The sequence below is a fragment of the Octopus sinensis genome, linkage group LG2, assembly GCF_006345805.1.
Source record: "Octopus sinensis linkage group LG2, ASM634580v1, whole genome shotgun sequence".
NCBI classification, from domain to species: domain Eukaryota; kingdom Metazoa; phylum Mollusca; class Cephalopoda; order Octopoda; family Octopodidae; genus Octopus; species Octopus sinensis.
The window spans coordinates 23,181,329-23,196,388 of record NC_042998.1 but is presented as its reverse complement, the minus strand read 5'-3'; the positions used below and the strand labels follow the sequence as shown (position 1 = coordinate 23,196,388).

The 15,060-nt window shown below is 36.7% G+C and overlaps 1 protein-coding gene across 1 annotated transcript in view; it reads left to right on the top strand.

The window, feature by feature from the left end:
• LOC115232622 (zinc transporter ZIP13-like) overlaps positions 1–15,060 on the top strand; it is a 257,665-nt gene that overhangs the window by 217,891 nt on the left and 24,714 nt on the right. Inside the window, exon 3 of the mRNA XM_029802616.2 lies at positions 3,400–3,491. Within this exon, the coding sequence (XP_029658476.1) occupies positions 3,400–3,491 (92 nt within the window). The remainder of the gene's footprint in view (positions 1–3,399; positions 3,492–15,060) is intronic.

Here is a 15,060-nt window from a genome sequence, read left to right as displayed (position 1 = left end):
GATTTCTTCAGATGTCTGAAAGCTTACCTCAGAACATCTCACTTGTTAATGTTAACAGGTGATTAGAACAGTGTCTTAGATGCATGTAAAGATTCTCCCAAATATGCCAGTGTGTACTTGAACAAGCTGCAACGAGGTCATATTTAGAGTTTTCATTAGATTAACTGACAGGAACAGTGACTGTTTCCCACAGCTTTATGTAGCTGGCTCTCTCAACCACAGATTTGTAATCTTTCCAGTCAATTTAGACAAGATTAATAAGCAGGGTCTGGTGTATTGGAAAGTTATTGCACCTTTCCCTGCACATTAGATTTCAGGGACTAGATTAGTGAAATTCGTGACAGGTGCAATTATTAATTACTTATCCTGTTGGATCCTGCTATAAAGGTAGATTAGAACAGAAGCTATGTCTGTATATATTCAATATCATCATAGTGTTGAACTAATTGGAAATTGAATTCATTGACATTTCTTTAAGAGTACCAGGCAATAACAGGAACATACATTAGACATATGTGGAGGCACAATGGCCCAGTGGTTAGGGCAGCGGACTCGCAGTCGTAGTATTGCGTTTTCGATTCCCAGACTGGGCGTTGTGAGTGTTTATTGAGTGAAAACACCTAAAGCTCCACGACGCTCTTTCCACAACTTTCTCTCATTCTTTCTTCTGTTGGCCTGCTCGCTTAGCCAGTGGGGTGGCGTCATTTGAAGGCTAAGACAGTGCGAAGCGCATTGTGACCAGCGATGTGTAGCCACATCTGATAGCCTGGTCGGTCACGTGAACGTGAACATTAGACATATATTGGTTTTAGAATAGAGAACTTTGAATACATTGAATAGTTCCATAGTTTTCCTAACCACATTCTTTCAGTTCAATTAACTTCTAGTTTGTTAATTATTTTCATGCTTATTATTTTCTTCTGCAAAATGTTAGGCACACATATCTAGTTATTTCTGGTATTTTATTAAGTATTTAAAATGAAAAACGCTATGCTTTTTGCTAGAATTATTGTATTAAAACCTAAAAATACCTGGTTGTACCTTTGATCTTTGCTAGTTACAGTATTATAATAATCGTCTATCTGGAAATCTAATCTTCAATCTTCTGGGTTAAGGAACCAGCAGAAGGAAAAATTTTCAACTCATGTTAGCTTATCATTAATTTGTTAACACCATGCTGAATACACATCTAAAACGGTGCCATCTTAATCTGCTGGAACATATTGGCCAAAGATTTAATGATAGCAATTCTTACAGTAATGTCTAACGTCTTTCTCCTTGGTTTATTCTAAGGATATTTGAAACAAAACAAAAATAAACAAAATCTGTTCCTTTACTTTGTTTTGTTCATTACGCTCATCTTTCTAACCTTTTGACTCACTTTCAAGGTGACTATTCCAGGCAGATTCTTCTCTCAGAATAACATAATTATCTTTGGGTGTGTTGCTGTTCCTTTTTAATTGAATCTTGCACTGAAATCCTTTTGGGTATCTCACATTATCTTTCCTGTGTCTATTATTTTTACTTCAAAATATGTCTTGTCGGCCTTGGTTGCCTTGAAACATTTTGGTTCAATATCAAAACTGTCTGGTTTGTGTATGTGTGTAGCATTTGGAATATGTTTGCGTATGTGAAGGCCACAATCATGATGTTCTGAGTTCAGTCTCATCGCATCCCTCCTTGATCAAGTGTTTTCTATCATCATCTTGGGTTGATCCCAAACTGTGAGTGGGATTAAGTACACAAGTGTGTGTGAATGTGTGTGTGTGTGGATGTGCGTGTGTGTGTGTGTGTGTGTGTGTGGACACATTGTTTACTTGACTGAATTCCTTTTATTATATTGGTATTTCTATTTTGCTTTACCTTCTATCTTTTACTTGTTTCAGTCATGAAACTGTGGCCATACAGGGGCACCATTCTGTATATTTTTAGTTGAATAAATCAACCCCAGTACTTTTCTTTTTCTTTTTTTTTTGTAAGCCTAGTACTTGTTCTCCCAGTCTCTTTTGCCAAACCAATAAGTTATGGGGATGTAAACACACCAACACTGGCTGTCACACATGTACAAGGGCTTCTTTCAGTCTCCATCAACCGAATCCACTCACAAGGCTTTGGTTGGTCTGGGGCTATAGTAGAAGACTCGGGAAAGTGAGAAAGTCTTTTACCTTTCAAGCCTACGCTCTTCAAAAGAAAGGAACACAGGGAAATTTACAGAGAGATAATAAAATATATTAAAGTTGGATGGATATAGCCAGTTTAAATGCTGAAGGGTTAATATCTTATTCAGAGAAGTAAGGGAAAACCTGATCCGTCTTTTAGGGCTTCTGAGATTCAGGCAAGGAAGGGAAGAAGTCATAAAGGCAGTAACAGTCTTTTGGCTCCCTCCATATTTTTGGAATGGCAAAAGGCATGGATTTCTTATTATTATTTGAACCAGTCATGTAAGCCATTTGAGCAAGCTGAGCAGATAAAATGTGGTGTCCATAACTTGTCTTGATCTCCAAGAGGACAGTCAAAGTATAGCTTATAAATCTTCTTGATTTCTGGTGTTATTGTACATTTTTGAGATTTCACAATAAATTGTCCTCAGACATAACAAAACACATCAGTAGGATTTCTACACTGTCTTGATATTGTTAACACTGTAAAACAAGTAAGAAAATAGATACAAACAGTTATACTTATATTGAATTTGAGATGATGAAATATTTCATTAGACCACTTATGTTGGACAATTTAAGATGTCAAAATACCTATTTCATCAGACAAAACTTGATTGGTTAATTTAAGACGATGAAATATTACATCTGAACTATGCTGCAATGAATAATGTAGCTTATTTTAAAGGTATGTTTCCATGGTGTAAATGAAATACATGCATACACACCAATAATTGGAATTTCCTTATAATGCATGAGCTGAAACCAAAAAATACTTTCTCATCTTGAAAACTGTACGAAATGTCAAAAAAGCTAATTGTATATTTGAAATTGGCATTAAAAACTGCACTAAGTACACCTTGACATATGCTTGATGAAAAATACTTGTTAACCAGTGTTATAGATACATATGTTTCCTCTTTTTAACCTGAAACAGTGTGATTTGAAAACAAATTAGCATTTATGTCTAGCAAGGAAATTAAAACACAGAGCCTTCCTCTTTGGCTCATCTATAATTCTATTTCCTCCACTGTGTTCATATTAATACCTTGAATCTATTGCTTTCGCTAAGCTTCCTTTTCTCTTTGTGGTTGCAATGCCATCTGGTGCACATTACTAACGTATTTATTCTTATTAAGCATTTACATGTAGCAGATTATCAAAGAGTTAAAAACCATAGAATCAGTGTTTTTTTCAAATACACTTGCTTTCATTCATATAACTCCTTTTATATTTACAGATGACTATTTGTGGACAGGAGAATGGGCCCTAGCAGGTCTGCTTCTGTTCCTTTTCATTGAAAAAATTATGAGTGATGAGTCTCAATCTAAGGTAAGAATACAAATTATTTTTTACTCATTATCATCATCATTGGTTTAATGTTCACTTTTCCATGCTCACATGGGTTTTGTTAGAATTTCGTTGTGGCAGATTTTCTATAGCTGGATGCCCTTCCTGATGCCAATCCTCACATATTCCCAGATAATTTAATATTTCCCCATAACCAGACATGGAATATTGGAAATGAAGGACCCTATATTAGGACAACGAAAAACCTGGCTGATGACAGTCAAGGCTGATCTGGAACCCAACCTAGGCCCCCATATCTACGGCGTTCGCCACTGGAATAAGGAGTGGTTGGAGATCATGCAGTCGTTAGCCTCAAATCGCCAGGCCTGGTCGGCGTTTGTGAGAGATGCAGCTTTGAGGATAAATGAAGCCAGCTCAACCCACCCTGGGTGAATTCTGTCAAGTCAAATGAAGGACCCTGCATGCATGACTGTGATAATCGCTTGCAACTATCTCACAACATCAAGGCAAGGAGACAAAAAGAACACACACACACACACACACACAGGTGTTTTCTACTATAGCCCAGGGCTAAGCAAAACCTTGTTAATGGAAGGCAGAAACTAAAAGAAGCCCATCATATATATATATATATATATATATATATATATATATATATACAATACATTACTGTCTCCTTACCTTGACTTCCTGTGATATTTGTGAACAAGCATTTCCACTATGCAAGTGGTGTCCTCCCTTCCCAGTCTTCTGTGAAAACATTCCTGGTCATAGAGTACAACGACCTTCATTGAAAACAGATAAAGATTGACTGGAAGGGCACCCAGTCATAGTAGACTGGCTCAACAAAATCTGTTTGAACCACTCAAATATGGAAAAGTGGACATTAAAACAATGACGATGATGTAATGCCATTTTGAGGCTTTGATGTACTGGGTAGTTGTCCAGAAGCACCACATTTCTAGGAACCCAGTGCTAATCGATATATATTGTGGTTGTGTATATAGAGGTCCTTGTATATTACTTTACCTAGGGAGCCCATAATGCTGTTAACGTGGCCCTTGTCATGGGCACACCTTGATAAAGGATTCCCATAAAACTAGCATTTTGAATTACTTTTCAGAATTATTTATATAGAATCTTTTATTTTTTACTTGTTTTAGTCATTGAACTGTGGCCATGCTGGGACATTGGCTTGAAGTTTTTTTTATCCAAACAAATCAACCCTAGTGCTTAATTTTTTTTCCCTAAGCCTGGTACTTATTCTATCTGTCTCTTTTTGCCAAACCACTAAGTTACATGGATGTAAACAAACCAACACAAGTTGTCAGGTAGAGGTGGTGGTCAAACACACGCACACACATACACACACACACACATGATGGACCTCTTTCAGTTTTCATCTACCAAATCTACTCACAAGGCTTTGCTCACACCAGGACTATTATAGAAGATACTTGCCCAAGAACTGAACCCAGAACCATGTGATTGGGAAGCAAAATTTTTACCACAGAGCTACATTACTTTTTGTGCATTCAAAATATTTAATTGAAAGTCATCTCTATTGAATGAAAGCATTGATTTATTATAACAAATTCATTCACAATTACCTGCATAATTTCATTGGAAATGAATTTGAGAAATAATAGCTTGATTCTTTTATACAAAAATTATTTCACCAAATAGGCACGAATTTTCTATAAACAATCTAGAATGGGTTCCTATATTTGTTTTTGTTACAATCTCTCATTTGCAAAGATAATCATATATTAAAGAACAAAAACATTGATTTTCGCTATTAACATCTCACTTTATATGAGAAATTCCAATATTTTACCCTTTTTGCTCAGTTTATCTCTTGACTGATTATTAAGCACTTAGTTAATCTCATACTTTCAACTAATGAATTCAGCAAGCAATAACAAATAAAGCAGTTATGTATGCGATATATGTGTATATATGTCATCATCATCATCATTTAACGTCCGTTTTCCATGCTAGCATGGGTTGGACAGTTCGACCGGGGTCTGGGAAGCCAGGAGGCTGCACCAGGCTCCAATCTGATCTGGCAGTGTTTCTACAGCTAGATGCCCTTCCTAACGCCAACCACTCCGTGAGTATAGTAGGTGCTTTTTACATGCCATCGGCACAGGTGCCAGGGGAGGCTGGCAGCGGCCACGATCGGTTGGTACTTTTTACGTGCCACCAGTACAGAAACCAGTCAGGGCGGCGCTGGCATCGGCCACGTTCAGATGGTGCTTTTTACATGCCACCGGCACAGGTATCACAACTACAATTTCCATTTGATATTTATTTTGATGTTGATGTACTTGACTCAATAGGTCTCCTCAAGCACAGCAGGTCACGTGCCACCGGCTCAGAAGCCAGTCAAGGCAGCGCTGACATCAGCCATGTTCAGATGGTGCTTTTTACATGCCGCCGGCACATATACATATATATAGGTCGATAGAAAACAAAAAAAGTGTTCTCTTCTGACTTGAGTTCCATTTCTCCTTTTAGTTTTACCAAATCAACACACACACAAATATGTGTGTGTGTTGAAGAAGAACAGCCTTCATGTGCCCTCTTTTCCTCAAATTTGCTACAAAGCAAAACCTCCCTCTCCATCCTTATTCTCAACTTCAAATGGAATTTGATGAAGCTTATAAGATTTAGGTCAGTGAGCTAGAATTTTGTCCACCAGCTTTTCAAGTAAATCCACCTAATAATCTGTTTTCCCATAACCACTATACAGGAGAGCCAAAAAGGTGACAGCAGACAAGGAACCTGATTAATGCCTGATCAATCTGACATGTGATTGTTAATTGCTCGTGCTTATTCAAATAGCTGTTATCACATGTTGAATGGATCTGCAATCAACCAAGTTCTTTTTAAGAATCATCTGCTTGTTATGTTTGACAAGGAGAAGGCCTGTAGTTTTCCTCTGATAAAACAGATTTTTATATTGGACTTATTGGAAAGGTTGAGGATAGGAGTCTAGCTCTCTGACCAATTTCTCATTAGTTCCATCAATTCCCACTGGTAAAGCTGAAGAAGAATGTGTGCCTGTTGAGTCTATGTGGTTGCAAGTGGGAAAGCTTGTATGAATGACAGGACTAGTTCTCAAATTCTACCTGAAAATTGCAGTCAGGAGAAGACAACTGCCCACAGTATAAGGGGGTCAGGGCATAACTTCGGTATAGGTACCGGAAGTGCCGGATACATTTCAAGAAAGAGTTTTTTTATATATATATGGGGGGGTAGGGTTAGGGGGGGGGGGAGAAAAGGGTTCCTGTTATCTTCAGAAATGTAAACAAAGCCACTTACGGTACCTATACGGAAGAATCGCCAGGGGTCAGTGTTTTGAAGTAGCTTGATCCTCCATAGATAGCAGTTCCCTCACTTTCTTGTGTATATCTTTGTATATTTTATATTGTTGCTGTTGAGTTTTGAGCTCTTTGTATATTGTCATCAGCCAGTTTACCTTCAGCATAGTCGTATTGCTAGTTATGATATACAGAGCAAATGTTGGAGAGAAGTTATGATAAACACCAGTTTATATCATTTGTTCTTTATGGAGGTTTTGATCTCTATAACTTAGTGCAATAAGGTGTGCTTTTGCTGATCCGTTGTGGTTATGGATCCAATTGCACTTGAAACATTCAATGTAGAGGTTCCAAACAAGCACAACAGTGAAATGTATATAGGGAACAAAAACTTGTGTTTATCACATTTTGAACCCAAAACCATGTGGTTACAAAATGAGATTCTTAACCATGCAGCCATGTTTGCACTTATCATATCATGAATCTTTAATGTATTTCATATTGTACTATATTTTTGTCCCAAGTTGTATTTTGTATGTGTGTGTGTGTGTGTGTACTGGTACTACATAAAAGCACCCAGTACACTCTGTAAAGTAGTTAGTGTTAAGAAGGGCATCCAACTGTAGAAATCATGCCAAAACTGAGAACTGGAGCCTGGTACAGCTCTCCAGCTTGCTAGCTCCTGTCAAACCATCCAACCCTTGCTAGCATGGAAACTTTCAATTGTGAGGTTGTGAGTTCAAATCCCGGACCAGGCTGTGTGTTGTGTGATCAAGACACTTATTTCATGTTGCTCCAGTTTACTCAGCTGTAGAAATGAGTTGCAACATCACAGATGTCAAGCTGTGTCAGCCTTTGCCTTTCCCTTGGATGACACTGGTGGCATGGAGAGGGGAGGCTGGTATACATGGATGACTGCTGGTTTTCCATGAACAACCTTGCCCGGACTTTGGCCTCGGAGGGTAACTTTGTAGGTGCAATCCCATGGTCAGTCATGACCGAAGGGGGTCTCAGCATATATATATAAGCACATATATTGCTTTATATATTTTATTAATTTGTCTGTACAGCTGGTATCCAATTACCACTAGTGATAGTATTTTAATAGTACCATTGCTCTTATATTTACTTTTATATGTGTGTGTGTTGGAATGTATATATATATATATATATATATATATATATATATATATATATATATATACACTCTTTACTCTCTCTTTTACTTGTTTCAGTCATTTGACTGCAGCCATGCTGGAGCACCACCTTTAGTTGAGCAAATCGACTCCAGGACTTATTCTTTGTAAGCCTAGTACTTATTGTATCGGTCTCTTGCCGAACCACTAAGTTATGGAGACAGAAACACACCAGCATTGGTTGTCAAGCAATGTTGGGGGGACAAACACACACACACACACACACACATATATATATATATACATATATACGACGGGCTTCTTTCAGTTTCCATCTACCAAATCCACTCACAAGGCTTTGGTCAGCCCGAGGCTATAGTAGAAGACACTTGTCCAAGGTGCCACGCAGTGTCTCTGAACCCGTAACCATATTGTTCGTAAGCAAGCTACTTACCACACAGCCACTCCTACGCCATATATATATATTCCAACATGTTTGTCACTGTTTTGTATGAAATGTTTTCCATGTATGTGGTAAGGTCTATGTGACCGATGAAGAAAGGATTATTTAAAATAAAATATAATTCTGTGATTAAGCTTCCAAACCAACAACACATGCGCCGTTCATGCATTATTTATAATGGAAGAATTATGAGATTATTTATTCAGATTTTTCTTTTCCTCGTGTTTTGCTTGAGTTATTGAGAGAATGAATACTTCACCTATTGAATATTTGAAAATTCAGTCTTCTGCTGTCCAGAGTTTTGAAAAGAATTGTTTTTATTTATTTCTCTTTCATTTTCTGTTTTTTTTTTTTTCAATCTTGTAAAAACATAAACAAAAAAATGAAAAATAATGAAGTGTTTTCTTTTTTATTTGTTGTCATCGTTACTTCCATTATTGCTATCACTATTGTCATTTTAATATCTGTTCTTTGAAGCCTGCAAATCAGTCTTTCACTATGCATCTCCATACTGTACCATCTTGTGATTACGATCACAACATGCTTCTTCCAAATATGGTTCGTGGCTGATAATTAATATTGCATGAGCTTTTGTTTTATTTATTTTTTTTTTGTGTATTTAAATTTACATGTAGGCGCAGGAGTGGCTGTGTGGTAAGTAGCTTGCTTACCAACCACATGGTTCCGGGTTCAGTCCCACTGTGTGGCACCTTGGGCAAGTGTCTTCTACAATAGCCTCGGGCCGGCCAAAGCCTTGTGAGTGGATTTGGTAGATGGAAACTGAAAGAAGCCCGTCAGATATACGTATATATATAAATGTGTGTGTGTGTGTGTATATGTTTGTGTGTCTGTGTTTGTCCCCCCCAACATCGCTTGACAACCGATGCTGGTGTGCTTGCATCCCCGTAACTTAGCAGTTCGGCAAAAGAGATTGATAGAATAAGTACTGGGCTTACAAAGAATAAGTCCTGGGATGGATTTGCTCGACTAAAGGTGGTGCTCCAGCATGGCTGCGATCAAATGACTGAAACAAGTAAAAGAGTAAAAGAGAATAGGTATGTGTATATGTAGATAGCTAGGCTCTTCTGACATTGACTTATCTGCCTACCCCCACCCTACTTCTATTTATCTCCTCACGATGGTAGACAGCTTCCCACTAACATGTTTCACCTTGTCACTTCCCGTCACCTCCCACATCCTTCACTCTAAATTACTTTTTCTCATTCTCGCTATTTATACAACCTATTTATTCAATATTAATTATGAACATCATATCTCTCTATCTCTGTCTCTCTCTTCTTAATGAAAACTCCTACCCTAAGCAGTAAGCTTGTCCTCTTCCTCAAAGCAAAATAATTTATTGCACCTTGTGTAATATTTGTACGTATTATTTGCCAACACAGACCATTACTAATTTCCTCAGATTCTAATAATTCGTGTTTTTGCTTCTGTGAATTTTTTTATTATATACCCAGGCATAGGAGTGGCTGTGTAGTAAGTTCCAGGTTCAGTCCCACTGCGTGTCACCTTGGGCAAGTGTCTTCTATTATAGCCTTGGGCCGACCAAAGCCTTGTGAGTGAATTTGGTAAATGGAAACTGAAAGAAGCCCGTCGTATATATGTATATATATATATATATGCATGTGTGTGTTAGTCCCCCTAGCATTGCTTGACAACTGATGCTGGTGTGTTTATGTCCTCGTTACTTAGCGGTTCGGCGAAAGAGACCGATAGAATAAGTACTGGGCTTACAAAAAGAATAAGTCCCGGGGTCGAGTTGCTCGATTAAAGGCGGTGCTCCAGCAAAAGAGACAGCAAAGTATTCATGCCACACATTAGCTTACTCCCTTCATCAAATCAATGTTGCCTGAACAGGTGGACTGTGTACCATGCATCAGGTGTCGAAGTGATAGCAGAACAATGTGAGATGAAGTGTTTTGCTCAAGAACACAACACACCACCCGGTCTTAGAACTGAGATCGTGATTGTGAGTGCGACACCCTAATTACTAAGCCATGCACCCTAATAATAATAATAATCCTTTCTACTATAGGCACAAGGCCTGAAATTTGAGGGGAGGGAACTAGTTGATTACATCGACCCCTGTGTATAGCTGGTACCTATTTTATTGACCTCAAATGATGAAAGGCAAAGTTGACCTCAGCAGAATTTGAACTCAGAACTAAGCATTTTGTCCAGCCTTAATAATAATAATAATAATAATAATAATAATAATAAGTAATAATAATTGCTTCCTAAAGCACTAGATCTCAAATTTGGAGGAAAATGACAGCTAATTATATCAGCCCCTGTACTTAACTAAGATTATCTCCCTTTCTCCTTCAAAAGAACTAGCAGTAACATTAATCTTGATGGAATTTGAAATGAAAACAGGGATTACAAGTTAATATTGGAAGGAAAACTTGATGTAAATATGGTTTAACAGTCAGTGAACACTTAGAATTCATCATTTTAAAAGTGTACTTTAATGTAAGCAAGGAAATATTTTTGTATCAAAATATTATTCACTCATAAAAGCTATATAACTATATTATATGTCTCTAAATACATTTTGTATTTGAAATATTTTGTTTTTGTTTTTTGTTTGTTCTCTTTTGTTTCGTTTTGTTTTTTTTTTGTTTTTTTTTTGCTGTTTTTTTGGGGTTTTTTTTGCTAACTTTACATCTGTTTGTAAGTGATTCTCAGACGACAAACTTTTCTAAATCACTTTAGCTTTGTCATCTTCACGAGTCTCCTCATTCTCACTGTTGACATCATCATCATCATCATCACCATCACCGTCATCATCATCATCATTTTAACATCCATCTTCTCTTGCTGACAATATAAGTAGGAAAATATTAACTTGTCCTCCAGCATGGATATTATCCATCAAGCTACACATTACTATAATGACAAATACGAATATGTTGAAAATATCCAACAGAGAAATCAGAAAATAAACAGCATCTGAGTTAAGCCTCCTCCCCACCCAGCCACCACCACTTTCATACACTATGAGTGTCAAAACCAATATAAGCTACAATCTTCTGTATCTGATAACTAAGTATTTTCCTATATCATGCTTTTCAGCTACTTCAGAATATTTCATTTCAAAAGCCTAACCACAACCAAAATCATACAAACAGAAACACCTCCACTTTAACTGAGAGAATTCAGTTGTAAGAATACTTTAGCTTGTCCACTTAATCACAAATGCCTCACCAAGGCACATGTGTATGGAACAAAGATAATATCCGCAAATGTTACATAGAGGAACTACATTGGTCTTATGGAAAATGCATTTGTTATAAGGTACATGGCACATACTCATTTACAATCAGAGATAAAATTAACTCCTCTGCTCTTCCCCAATACAGCAGGAATTTGATGAATGGCAGAATAAGATAACTGACATCTCAGTAATTTCAAACATCATCAAAGTTCCAGCCACTTATTTCAGTGATATTAAATGGTGCCTTTGCTGGTCAGAGAAGTTTTATTGTTTGACATGCAATGTTTAAGAGAAAGTGTGAAATATTCTACAGGTGTAAGTATTATAACAAATTCCCCCTGAAAATTTTTACTGATCAAGTAATCATCTTTGCCATCACCTATAGAGATCATTGGCTAAAGGCATCCAGCAACAACACATATTAGTAATTTCCCTTTATACAGCTCTGTATATGCATCGATGTCACATAACTGGCACCTGTGCCAGTGACATTAAAAAGCATCCTTCAAACTTTGGGCCTCACAGAGGCAGTGACAAGTGACCAAGACTTTTGGCAATATACCGTGCTTGAGTAGATCTGTCAACCCAAGTGAGGTTGTAGTCATGGCCGATGCTGATGTTTCTTAACTGGCACCCATGTTGGTGGCACATAAAAAGCACCCACTACACTCTTTCAGTGGTTGGCATTAGGAAGGGCATCCTGCAGTAGAAACCATGTCAACTCAGACTGGAACCTAGTGCAGCTCCTCAGCTTACTAGTTTTCCGTCAAACCATCCAACCCATGCCAGCATGGAAAACAGACATTAAATAGCGATGATGATGATGTGTCATTATTGATTTAATGTCCACCTTACCATGCTTGCATGGGTCAGACAGAATTCATTGAGGTAGATTTTTTTATGGCTGAATACCCTTCCTTTTACCAATCCTTACCTGATTCCATATGAAGTAATATTTTCCTATGATTGGACACGTTGTCGCGAAAGACTAGAAATAAGGGACACTGCTTGTATAACAGTGACACTCATTTACAACTATTACATGATGTCAAGACAAGGAGACACAAACACTCACACTCAAATATAAGTATACATGTGTGTGTCTAGATAGGTAGGTAGATGTGTATATGCCTATGATATGCTTATTTCAGTCCAACTGCCAAATACACTCACAGCCTTGTTTACCCGTATTTTTATCTATTAGTTTGTTTTTTTAAAACTGAGATAGTTCTTTGCTATCTTTTTTTATCTAAAAATATACTTTTTAAAAATGCTTTTGGTATTGTTGAAGGACATAAAATCATAAGTTTCTTTAATACCAAATTTTACATAATATTATTTACCAGATTCAATTTCTTGCTAACTTTTTAGAGCAAGCCAATATCAAACTAAATTCAGAGGCTACTGTTTATTGTTCATCAGAAAACCAAAGTTATATTTTAAAGATATTTCTTAGCTATAAGTTGTTTATAGTGTTGCAAACATAAATAGTTGAATATTTTTAACTATTAGGTTTGAACCATTATATGATAATAATCAAATTTGAAAAGTCTAAAATCTATTAAAGCAGTTTATGGCATTTTATGCTGTTTTTTTTGTTTTTTTTTCATAATTTTTTAACATTTCTTTTATTGATGTCTGCATTTTATAAAGACCACCTAAATTCTATTAACTGAATTGTTTATGTCTCTGAGTTTAAGCTTTACCAATGTTGCCTTTGTATTTCATCACTCAGAGGTCAATAAATAAGTAGATATTTATGTACTGGTGTTGTGTGCTGAGTATGAAATATCTTAAAGCAGTAGTTTCCAAACTTTTTAAATCTTCTTCTTTTTAATGACTGCTTCAGGTTCTTAAAATTTATGTTGAGTTTTGCATTGAATTATTGAATATAATCATCATTAGAGTTGCTGAAGCATGGAACAAACTGCCGGCATCAGTTGTTAGTTGTCAGAGCACTGCACCCTTCAAAACTTTCATGCTTCCTGAGATTCGCCAACACTACACCCGATTTTCTCCCCTCCATACACATGCAAGCATGTATCTGACTCATACACTGTTCACTTTCCAGACATTTGTACATTACTGCATATACTTTATACGCACTTTTGACAAGTTGTGGTGCACCTGAGCACTGTATATAATAATTTCATTATTATTATTATTATTATTATTATTATCATTATTATAAGAGTCAGCATTTTAGCATCCATTTCAAATCATATCTGACCTGATTCTCATCTTTTCCTGTTACTTTGTCATCACCAGGAAATGCAACATCAATGATTAAACAGATGCTTTTTCTCCTTATATATGCATGTAGTTGTGTGGTAAGGAGCTTGCTTCCCTACCACATGGTCCCAGGTTCAGTTCCACTGTGTGGTCCCTTGGGCAAGTGTCTTCTACTATAGCCTTGGAGTGACCAAAACCTTGTGAGTGGATTTTTTAGGCAGAAACTGAAAGAAGCCTGTTGTATATATATATCTTTTATAAATATATATACATATATATATATATATACCGGAGTAAACACATATTGAAATGTCTTCTATCTATTTCCACTTCCATCTTTTATAAATATATATATATATATATATATATATATATATATATATACACATACATGCACAGACATACACACACACACACACACATATACACATGTGTTATCAGTTGTATCGATCCAATGTACAGCATAATTGCCACTCCTTTTGGTACAGTTTTTTTGTTTTGTCTATATATCATAGCTTCTTCAGCATTAGCCTCACCGTTTCCTCCAGGATTTTCTTCTGTCATAGGAACATTTTGCTTTCAAAGCACAACATCTCAACTCACCAAATCTCATCAACCATTCACCCCACATACCTATACCAACACATTTATCTCACTTCCATTATCTCATCTCTACACATTGACTGGTCCCTTTAATCCTCACTCACTTTTTTTAGCCCCCGCACACGCTCCACCTCTCTCATGCTAGTTAACATTACATATCCAACAGATATATGTCTTTGTACCTTTTTAGCCTTCACAGATTTCTCTGCTTTGTCTCCCAACCACGCAACATCTCCCTTGAACCATTCAGTAATACCTGCTCTATGTATATATATATGTATATATATACATACACACACACACACATAGACAATCTTTGCTTATGTATGTGTATTTACCTGTGTATTTATATACATTATGCACAAACACATACACACACACACCACACACACACACACGTTAGGTTGTATTACCTATATAGACCTCAGATTGGGAATCACTGTGTTGAGCCATGTGCAAAAAATCCCCCCCCCCACGTCTTTCTGTCTGTATATATATATATATATATATATATGTATATATACATACAGAGGGAGATATGTTTACTTACATGAATAGGACATACACACACACACACAAGCACGCAGTTATACTT